The following is an 11,673-nucleotide window of genomic DNA, read 5'->3' on the forward strand; positions in this document are numbered from 1 at the left end:
CCCCTGGCTGTCCATCCTCACACAGAAGCTCCGGGTGTCTGTCCCCTCCTGTCAGGACAGCGTCCAACTAACAGACGGCTGATTCAAGATGTCTCCACATCAGGTTCACAGAGACAACAGCCTGACAGGTAGAGAAGGAGGCTTCTTCTGCTTCAGGCGGGGGCGGAGCCTCTGAAAGGGAGGAGGCCCCTGATCTGCCAACAGCCGGAGGAAGTTCTGTTTTTAAGAGAGGAACCGGTTTCTGTGTTTTGAATGTGACTAAGAATACTAGGTCGTTACTCTGGAGACTTTTTTATCTACTTATGATCACTGGTTTCATATTTAATACTTTTCCTCCAGACTTTTGAGCCTTTCTGGACTCGTGCTGCATTAAAGAGAGTCTCTGTTTCTTGAAGAATGTTTCACAGCCAATGTACATTAAAAGAAAGAATTGTGAATATTCCTAGTTTCGGGTGTAAAGTCATATCATAGTACATATTGTACGGTATGATATGAACCCCTCATAGTGCATAACGCACTAATTGTAAGTCGCTTTGGATAAAAGCTTCTGCCAAATGACATGTGATGTAATGTAACTTTAGATATGATGCATTTATCAAACTATTCTATTTAGCTTCTTTATGAATATATAGTAAAATCATAACTACATTGTTTGACCTTCTATAAAAACACTCTTTTTATTCTCTGTGGAAGAACAGTCACTGTAATTTCTCTGTTTTGGGATTTGAGCAAATTTTTCATCTTTGTATTTCTTGTATTTCAGTCGCCTAATATTATTATTATTATTATTATTATTAAAATCGATATTTTCACAGTTGAGAACCTCTTTTGCTTTTTCAGTTGAAATATAACGTGAACAAAATGTCTGAAACGTAATTCCTTCTGTTCTTTTTTAACCAGAATCTTCACCAACAATAAAATTGAAAAGTTTATTATTAATTTGAGAATCTGCTTTAGGTTGAAGGCCACTGGATCACGTCACTTCCGGCCGCCATGTTTGTTGTGGGTTGACGTGCTAGCAGAATTAAAAACTTGTCTCTGTCTCCCGGAGGTTTGAAGGAGGATCTGTCAACGTGGACATGTCTCTTAAACTCTCTTAAACTCTCTTAAACTCTTTTAAACTCTTTTAAACTCCGGTGAGTGTTCGTGAGGTTTCATGTTTGATCATTTAAAAACTACAGATGTTTCCTCTGGAGGCTAAAAGCAGAGCTAGCAGCAGATGCTAATGCTAATGTGGCTCCATGTCTCCCACCAGCAGAGGTGAACTGGGCTGGTTTGACTCTTCATCACCAGAGAGCGATGAAGAGTGGAAGCTGAGAGTTGACCAATGAGCTGCTGTGGTTTCCTCTTCTGCTGAAGCTCGTCCAGCTCCAGATGTTTGACCTCAGTTCGACCTGTGGATGTGGAGACGCTGCAGATCAGTGAAGCTCCAGATGAGTGTGTGCGTCCTGCAGGAAGAACACTGTCACACAAACAAGCTGCAGTGGTCTTTGTGTACATGTTGATAAAAATAGTTTCATTTATTTACACAAAACATTTACAAAATGTATCTTTTCATGTGACGGGACAGAAAGACAGCAGCCGGTGACCGTCTCCTTTGACCTGAGGACACCAGGTCCCACTGTCCTCTAATGAACGAGGCACACGGAGTTAACAACTCTTTTTTTAAATTGTCGTTTCTGTTTCACTTCCTGCAGCAGAAAGAGAACCACACAAAAGAGAAGTGGACAAACCTCCCAGGTACAAAGAGTGTGTGTGGTTGAGCAGCTCGTCACAGACACACAACACTGTCTCCTCACACGTGAATTATTAAATTCATACAGACTGATGCCCTTTGTTCCTTTTTAAGGCAATGAAATGTGTTGACTTGTTTACATGAACATTATTATTATCAAGATCTCAGCAAAGCTTCAGGATCACTGAAGGAAACTGGTTTGTGCATTCAAAGTTAATCATTCATATGTTTGCATGAAAATATCCAGTCTGGTTTTAGCTTTGCTCTGATAATAATCCAATTATTAATGTGTGCATGTAAACATATTCACATACAATAGTAGCCCAAGGCATTTAATGTTCCCCATGTCCGAGCAGCCTCCAAACAAATGAATTCAACGCTAACATTAAACTATTAGAACGTGGTCTATCAAAATATTCACTGAAATCTGTATCAAAACTTAAAGTATTAATATTCACATTATCTAGAGACTGTCTGGGTTATTTCTATAAACACTTTCCCTGAGAGTACTTGTGTCTTGGGAGTTCTATGCAGATGTTTCCCATGAACAGTCCAGAGTCACGGGTCATAAAACAGTGAAGGTCAAGTTTGTGCCATGGAGCTTTTTTTAAGTGCATTATGTTTTTGCATATTGTTCCGTCTGAGCCACGGCAGCTCTCCGTGCTCGTCCACCTTCCTCAGTGAGACAGATTGTCTCTGTCTCACAGGTCTGAGGACGGACGCTGCTCTCGTCCCTGCAGGGAACAGGAGTCTGTCCCTGAGCAGTGTCCCGTCCTCTCAGGACTCAAACTCGCTGTCGCTGCTGACGGAGATCTCCGGCGTGGAGGCTCCGGTTCCCCGGCGCTCGGCCTCCGTGCTGCAGTCGCTGGCCTCCGGGCTGCCCGGGTGGCGAGGGGAGGGGGGGAGCAGGTGGGTGTGATGGCGACGCTCCTGGAGGGACCCGTCCGGGGAGCTCTCCGAGGGAAGGTGGGACGGATCCTGTTGCATTCTGGGTAGAGGGAGAGATGAGAGTGAGGACAGGGTTGTAAATATGAACTCTTTGCTTTGGTCAAGCCCCGGAGGGAAGAGCTGAAAAGGTTCCTTTGGTTTAATCATATTTAATAATGTGTCCTCATCACAGAACCTCATGATATCAGAGGATTCTCACATTTTTAAAGGACTCTTGGTCTTTCATGTTGTTGAATTTAGAAATCTTTGGTCTCTCCTGACGTACCTGTTCTTTGCAGATGCGGCCCGGTCCCGTTGGCGCCGGTTCTTGAACCAGTTGCCGACCTGTGTGGGTGTGAGTCCGGTGGCCTGGGCCAGGTGCCGCTTCCTGGACGGGTTGGGGTACGGGTCCTGGAGGTACCACTCTCTCAGCAGACTGCGAGTTCTTTCCTGGAGGACACAGCAAAATATGTGGTTTAGTGGATGTGTAGCACTTTTTAAATACATATTTATAATATCTCCCATTAAAGCTCAATCATCTCAACCCTCTCACATGATATAATCTAGTTGGATTAGATTTATTAACAGATAATCAGCCACTAAACTGGATCATCTTAATGTGCTTCTGAGGTTTGAATTAGAGATTAAGTAGATTTAAGAACAATACTTTGCTCCACCACAAGAGGGAGGTGACGCGCACAAATACACCCAAGAAGCAAAGAGCAAGTTTGGATTGATGCTCATTTCTCTCTTATGAATTTTAACTTGATCGTTACTCTAATGACACTTAAAATGTAAATATTATGAATCTGCCCATCACGTTGTTAGTGACAGTGACATTAATGTTAGTTTGATAAATAAAACAGAAAGCATGAGTGGATAAGACTCCTGCAGGTCTGTGCTCAAAGCTCAAGTCATATTGGTGTTTGGAAGGAGAAGCTGCTGATTACAGATAAGATGAAACTGTTATGAATCCCGTGGGGGGGGGGGGGGGGGGGGGGGCTCTTGCTGCAGCATCTAGTGACTGTAGAATAATAAACTAGATGCTCAGGTAAATACAGCTTGTACAGTTATTATAAACAGGATGAATGTACAGTAATCTGAGGTGGAATCATAAATCATGTGAGATGTGAGATGCTGAGCAGCCCAGTGGCTCCGGGGCAGAGGCCGGAGGAGGACCACCATCTGACCCGTCATCCTGTCGCCGGCTCACCAGGCACAGTGATGCTCAGGCTCTCAGAATGAAGCGGTGCTGGTTCTGTGTGTGTTGTGAACACGTGGCCACTCAAACCATCAGGTCCCAGTTTACCTTGAAGCAGTGGGTCTTCTGCTCGCCGTCCCAGATGGTCCGGGGCAGAGGGAACTTCTTGCGGATCCGGTACTTCTCCACCGGGCCCAGCGGCCGGCCGCGCAGCCGCTCCGCCTCCCGGTAGTGCGCGTCCAGCCACAGGTCCTGCAGCTTGGCGTGCGACTCGCGCGTGAACCTGTGGCTCTGGAGGATCTGGTACAGAGCCTCGAAGTTTCCTCCGTGGAAGGCGACCAGCGCCCGGGCTCGCATCACCGACTCGTGCCGGTTGAGCGCCTCCCCGGCGGAGCCCGGCACGGCGGCGGGCAGGGACCAGAGGAACCGGCCCAGGCGCTCGATGTCCCCGGTCTCCTCCAGGTTCTCGCACACCCGAGCCACCTGGTCCGGGGTGAACATGGGCAGCGGGAACATGTCGCTGCGGTGGAGCTCACAGGAGTAGCTGTGCAGGGTCCTCGGGCGCATGGGTCGATGTGTCCACCGGTGCGTAAAAGTCCGCGCGCTCTCTCCTCCTCACTTTACTGACACTTGCAGCATCTATCTGCCGCGGCTCTCGAGCAACTCAGGGTTTCCTGGTACTGGAGTAATTCAGAGAAACTGGTGCCCGAGGGAGCAGGCGCAGGAAGGAGGAGGACAAGGAGTCAACCTGTATTTATAGAGAGACACAATTAGCATCTCTGTAGTTGTTTTGAGAAGGATTATACATCCCGGCCATTAGCCTCTTAGTGGGGGGTTGTGTGTACAGAGGTGACTGGCTGATCAGCTTGTTTGGCTTAGCCTGAGGATACATGGACTGCCGGGATAACTGCAGTGAGCAAACAAGAGAGGATCGGTCGTTTAATGGGTCTGATCTGATGGACTCCTGCTCAGGAGGAGGTGAGCGAGGAGGGAGGTGCCTTCATAAAAACTGACTCAGACATAACTCCATGATCTGTCAGTAACATGTCTGTGGATCAAGTTTCCTGGTGTCGACTTTATGACAGAGGGAAAACTTCCAGATCCCAGTTACTGCTGGGATGGTCCCAGTGCTCATGGTTTTGTAGACTGGACATTTGGTCACAAAGCTGTGGCGATCTCAGACCAGCTAATACCCGTGTAATTAAAGCGGACGTGGTGTCACCTCAGGGCTCTCCCCCTGACCCCAGGCCCAGACGGGAGGAAACCGCCCCGAGACACGGACGTGAGGCCGAGCGGCTCCAGGGCTCGTGATCCGGTTCAATCCCTGTCATCTGAGTAGCTCATTAATCAGTCTTAGTTTCCTTATTAATCAGGATAAAGAGCCTGGAAGCATCTGTCAGCTACAATGCTAACATGTTACGTTTCATTTGCACACAATAACCAACGGGGGGGAAATCCGCGTGTCGCTCACGCATCAACAGATCAAACCCTGAATACAGAATTCTAGATTCTAGATGTTAACAATGAGCACCTGTGGTCAGACATAGATTAGTCCAGTGAATATGAGGCTTTGCATAAAGGTTGCAGTCAGGTGAAGGATGATCTGGTTTAAAATGAGGTGAAGAGGTTTAATGGACTCATCCGTCTGGAATACAGATATGAGCCAGACACCGAGGCCTCAGCAGCCACATCTGGACATGATAATTAGGATGTTTGGATTTGATCGTTGGACGACAGGTTTCTTCTATGTGTTACCTGAATCCTCCAATCATAAAATAAACTGGAATTTATAACTGTTCCCTAATTTAACACATTTTAAATTGACTACATCCAGATTCAGTCATCGAGACACATGAATTATTCTCTGAGGAATCAGGGGAAACATTGAGAAACAACCTTTCCCTCGATTTGATCACTAACCTGTCACCACCGCAGATATTAACCAGATTCATTGTGTTGACATAGTTAAAGTCACATGACCCGATGACTCATCCTGTCAGCACCAGTCACAGAGGAGGGGGGGGGGGGGGCATTCTGCAGAGTTTGGGTTGTAGAAAGAGTTTAGAGTCACTAAGTAGAGTCACGAGCATTTGATATGTGTTAGATCCTAAATCTAGATTAAAATACCAGGTGGGATTGGTAGGCTAATGGGAAGGGGATTGTGTGTGTGTGTGTGTGTGTGTGTGTGTGTGTGTGTGTGTGTGTGTACGTGTGTGTGTGTGTGTGTGTGTCAGTGCACTGGGGCACAGAAGGGGAGAAATGACCTCGGAGAAGATCATGCTCACAGCTAATCTAACCCCTCTAAGTTTCAGACACTTCGCGCCAATCACCACCACACACACACACACACACACACCCTCACCACCACACACACACACACACACACACCCTCACCACCACACACACACACACACACACAGACACACACACGCAGACACACACACGCAGACACACTCACCTTCATTACAAGAAATCCGCTCGTCCAATCTGTTTAACACTTTGAGTGCAGACTGAACCAAAATCTGCTTAAGTGCTCCCAAGCCGTTACAACAGGATGGTGTAAGATGTGTGTGTGTGTGTAGAAACACGGCAGTCGATCATATAAATATATGATATATATAAATATATGATATATATATATGACCGACTCTTGAATTCACTGGTGATGCTACTGTAACTGATATATTAAGGACTCCCATAAGTCAGGGATGTTCCGGTGTTTCCCCAGATAACGATTTTGACACCAGTGCATTTAAAGAAATAACATCTCACAGTGTGTAACTTCCACAGCTGTACATTGATAATGCTGCATTGTTTTATTTATCATAATCATCCATTTACATAGGAAAGAAAGCGTGAGGCAGATTCACAGGACTTTTATTTATGAGTCTGTTCATTTTGGTGCAAATCCAAATAAACATCTAGGGTCTGACATGTGGTTTCTTAAGGAGCCGGTTGGGCCTTGGAGAAGGTCACACACACACACACACACACAGACACACACACACACACACACACACACACACACACACACACACACAGCCAATATAATCAACCCCACTTGACATAATTAATATGTGACTTAAACAGATGCCTCCTGCTAAAAAATGACCTGTTTATTTTGCCACCAGGCAAAGCGGGGGGGGGGGGGGGGGGGGGGGGGGTGCACGTGTGTGTCTGTGCTTGGAAATGTGTGTGTGGGGGGGGGGGGAGCCTGGGTGTAGCCATGCTGTATAAATCCACACCAAGCACAATTAACAAGCAATTGGGAGGAGAGGTAATTAGTATTATCTACTTATCACCATCAACCTCCATTCAGAGGAAAATGGGTTAAAAAACCTAATGACACACGCACACTAATTCCCCCCCAGGCAAATGTGTAAAGGCTAATTACAAGCTCATTTGCAGCTGAATGGCAGTATCCTCTGTCAGACAGGTCTACCCCCCCCGCCCCCCCCGGCACACTGGGTGTTAGCTTTGCCGCTCGGCCCACGCTGCTATCGCTCGCCAAACAAACGACAGAGAGGACTTCCCCAGAGGAGAGAGAGGAACTTCCCCTGATTCAATACACACAGGTGATATCAGGCCAGTGTGCACTGATGGGGGGGGGGGGGGGTTCTATTCAAACTCTGAAGTAGACGTTTACATTTGTATTTTAGATCTAAATAAAGTAAATAAGGTAAATAGATGTGTAATAGATATACTCTACATCTATTTAATCTATGAAGAAACATGTGACATGCGTCCGATGTCTTCAGAGGGAAGCTTGTGAGGTTCATACATCTGACATGTGAGAGCTGTTAGATCATGGGCTAAAAATAACAATCATTAACATTCATATTAATCTAAAGATGACAAATTCCAATTCATCGCTTTTCCACAACCAGCAGCACAAACCATATCAAATGTTTTACCATGAAGAGAACCAGTAATATTCAGAAGGTGGAACCAGTGACCTTGAAAGGTCTGAAGATCACCTGGTTTGGTGTTGTTGTGTTAGATCTGAAACCTTCATCCACCTGAACCCAGCCTCCTGTTTGTGGTGATAATGTGTCTGTTGTGTATTGTCTACACTCAACAAGTGTTTTTATCTTCTGGGCCCTGATCTGGAACCTTTCAGGTCAGGACTCTACAGTAGTTAGAACTAAATCCACCTCTCTCTTCTTATTCAGTCACCATGTCATAGTTTCAGATCTTAACTTCACAAACCAACAACTTCATTGTGCTGCTGCCCAGTTTCACCACAGTAAAGAATGGTCCATTAATCTGGAACCATCCCGACCATTAAAGGTTCTTCAGTGGGTCACGTCCCACCCCCCCAACCCGTGTTGTCCTGCTCACTGACAAACACAAGTTCCTTGGGAGCTTGTTCTGAAGAGATCTGATCTTCCAGGAAGAGTCGTGAACCCAACGGGAGACGCTGGGAGTCCACGAGGTTTCTTCACATCACATCTAGAGGAAATCCCCTCTGCGGGAATGAATAAGCAACCAGCTCCTGGACACGTACAGGTGTGAAGTCTGGAGATTATTTGTGTAATGAGATGTTCTCCTCAGGTGTCGTTCAGCGGCAGGTTGGGTTTCGGTTCCCTCCTGGATCTCGAACCTCCCCCAGACGTATCATGCTCCGTGTTTGAGGGATCAGCTTACCACCAGCTCACGGCTAGCTGGCAAGCTCCGATCTAAGCCTTTAAAAAATAGCCGCGGCAGATGACTGCTGGCGCCGGATTATCGGTTCCTCGCTCGGTTGTGGCGGCAGAGTTGTGAATACTGAGAAGTGACCGAGCCGGTGATGCAACAGGTCGAGTTCCAACAGGAACGATTTCAAGAACCGATCAGAGAACATCATCGTCTCGGTTCAACTGCTCTGAACTGGAAGTCATTAAACACATTTGTTCTGGATAAACAAAGATTAGATAAATACATTTTATAGCCACAACCCCATGAGACCAGTTTCTAATAAACAAGAAGGTCCCTCTTGAAACCACATCCCCCAGATCCAGATCTTTACTTGGATCTGAACTCACACACATGCTCATCAACAGTCCACTAGACATGGCAGATGTTCTTCATGGGGAAGTGAAGAGAGAGGATCCTGGATCCACACCGAAGCTTCCTGGTTTCCTTCTGGACCAGTCAGGTCCACTGGTTTTATTTAGATTCATTCTACAGAAGATCAAACCTCATGTAGTTTTTCTTAAAGCACATCCAGGAATAACGAAGGTAGATTCACAAACTCTTTCCAATAACTTTTATAAGACTTCACATGTAGGCTGTTGTGATGATAATGAATGGAGCAGTCTCAAGTGAGTAGTGTTTCCTCTTCTTATCAAACCTTCTCTGCTTGGTCACCCTCCTCTTCCTCTGCTTCCCTCCATCATCAGATGTGACAGGTGTTGCTGGAGTTGTTTAGGAATCCTGGAGGATTTAAGGTGGGACTTATTCTTACCTAATACTATAATGCTCATTAATTCCTGCTTTGGTGACTTCCCTCCCCCTGATCCTCTGGCCGGCCCATCCTCACCCTGTGAGGCCGGCAGGGCCTCGAACCCGCGGCTGCTCAGCGTCAGACGGGGCGAAGCGGTGGAAGAGCGTCTGTGTTCTGAGGGGGAATCTCTGGGGAAGGCGGGAACAGGGGATTGAAAGATGAGGGGTTCGAACATGTCACAGAGAAGTGGGGGGGGAGGACACAGGAGCGTGTGCAGGGACCTCAGGAACCTTGTGTCCACTAGTTGTTGGACATAAGACACATTACAGCTAATGTTCCTCAACTGGAGATCCTGGGTTCAAACCTCAGGACGGTCTTCATCTCTGTGGAGCTCCACTCACTTTGTCCCAGTCTCCCTGCTCCTCCACTTGAACTCTAACCCTATTGAGCGTTCAGTTAATAAAGTAAAGTGCAGTTGTTCAGGTTTGAATCTGGATCCCAGTGTGTTCAGTTGTAGTTTCTACGTTTCATCCGTTACACAAACGTAAGAATGATTATAAAACAAAAGATTTAGTTTCAGTTAATTCTCTGGTTCATCCGTCAACATGTGTCTGAGCTGCAGGACACTGAGTCACTTCCTCAGTTCAGTGATCTATCAGCAGAAACCAGTGAAATCAAACAAAGCTGGTTTATATGGATTTTTGTGTAAAGTCATGTAGTGAGATCCTTGTGACTGAAGTTTAATCTGTCATATAAATCCCAGCTAATCTCCTGTGTCTCTCCTTTATTCAGAATATTACCCAGAGTTCAGCCACGTGGCTGAAACCGGATCAGTTGCTTCTCTCAGTGAACGCTGGTAACTTTAATATTTACTGCCACTTTTTAAAAATCAGCCCAGAGTGAGTGAAATCCATATTTGATTATGAGCACAGTTTGAGGATATCAGTGAGATCCTGCAGGTAATCTGGCCGACGCCCACTTTGTGTTGTGCAAACAGGGGGTGTTGTATCATAGCTTCCATCATCTGTTACTGAATGATTCTAATAAATGATCCTTGTATTAGTGCATCGATCGAAGCAGCATTAACTCACCACTGTAACTGTGTGTGTGTGTGTGTGTGTGTGTGTGTGTGTTGAACATATGTTTCACGGTTTCACTTCACGCTGCTACAGTATGAAGTTTTGATTTCCTGTCAGCCCAGCGTGACGCAGCTAATACGTTAGCATATAATGACTCCTATTGATTACTCACCTGTGTGTGTGTGTATTTGTATATTTGTATGTCTGTTGTGTCTTCTCCCGCTGGGTTTATGCGACAGCAGGGGTGGGAGGCTAAGAGGCGTTAGCTTGGTGAGAAGGATTAGCTCGATCTGTTAGTCTCCTTTTCTCTCCCCGTGTCACGTCTCATTACTTCTGTCCCCCGGGCGGGACGTCTGTCCTGAGCGGGACACGTTAGAGACGCAGGGGGCCGGTGTCCGGGCCCGGCAGCTGCACAGGACCAGTGGTACTCGGGCCCTTCAACCCGAGAGCCTTGTTCCTGTAAGCAGACCGGTCAACTGCTCCCAGAGCCGGCATCGATGGAGCTAAGCCTCCACTGGTTTAAGTGACGCGATGGCTCTAACTCATGGAGACACACACACTCAGATGTGTGTGTCCTGTGTGTGACTAACATGTAAAATAACACACAACATGCATATGAAGACGGGGGGGGGGGGGGTCAGGTCACAGGCAGCGTGGCTGTAGATGGAACGATAGGTTGTTAGGTTTAGAGTTGATATATGGAAACCAGGAATATATGATCTTTATTGTTGTGTATCTTTAAACACATTCAGCTCATCGTTTCAGAGTTAATTGTTCCATAATGTAAATTAGATGCATTTTAAAGATAATTCCTTCTTTATATCTGGTGTCCACATGTTTTAACTCTTTACATTTACAAATACCAAAGTTATTCAAGTACTGTACAATAAAAACATGGGAGAGAAACCCGAATAAAATAAGATTAAAAGTGAATGAAAAAATTAAAGTTAGATCCTGATAAAACATTCTTAAATATTTCAATGGAGCAGCTAATGTAAGCGTGTGATAGAGTAATATAACTAACGCTGAAATTATTAATTCATTCATTCATTAGTGGATCAACAGAAAATACTTCTTTGTTAATCAGTTAGCTGTTATTTTAAGATGTAAGTTATTAAAGCTTCCCAAGTATTAGAATAATAAAATCTGAATTGATTAAAAATGATCTAGACACAAAGAAGCCATCAGTCACAGCCCAACAATATGAATATTCACTTTGATGTTGTGTAATATGTTGGGTCAACAGGAAAGTTAGATTAGCTGAAAAGTGTAACTACATTAAATCTAAATTTCCTCTGTGCACATT

At 45.6% G+C, this 11,673-nt stretch overlaps 1 protein-coding gene and 1 long non-coding RNA gene across 3 annotated transcripts; one reads left to right on the forward strand and one right to left on the reverse strand.

Moving 5' to 3' along the window:
* Positions 1 to 995: 995 nt before the first annotated feature.
* Positions 996 to 3,532, forward strand: LOC128430286 (uncharacterized). 2 transcript variants are annotated; one of them, XR_008333988.1, is made up of 3 exons: positions 996 to 1,136; positions 1,259 to 1,740; positions 2,962 to 3,532. It is a non-coding gene; the product is annotated as an uncharacterized LOC128430286 (long non-coding RNA). The 2 variants fall into 2 exon arrangements; XR_008333987.1 differs by lacking the exon at positions 2,962 to 3,532 and adding an exon at positions 2,443 to 2,538.
* six7 (SIX homeobox 7) lies at positions 1,536 to 4,379 on the reverse strand. The gene is made up of 3 exons (XM_053416317.1): positions 3,972 to 4,379; positions 2,949 to 3,112; positions 1,536 to 2,723 (listed from the first exon to the last, which is right to left on the reverse strand). The coding sequence occupies exons 1-3, from the start codon at positions 4,377 to 4,379 to the stop codon at positions 2,513 to 2,515; spliced, it is 783 nt and encodes a 260-aa protein (XP_053272292.1). The 3' UTR covers positions 1,536 to 2,512.
* Positions 4,380 to 11,673: the final 7,294 nt, after the last annotated feature.

This window comes from Pleuronectes platessa, chromosome 23, assembly GCF_947347685.1.
Source record: "Pleuronectes platessa chromosome 23, fPlePla1.1, whole genome shotgun sequence".
Taxonomy (NCBI): domain Eukaryota; kingdom Metazoa; phylum Chordata; class Actinopteri; order Pleuronectiformes; family Pleuronectidae; genus Pleuronectes; species Pleuronectes platessa.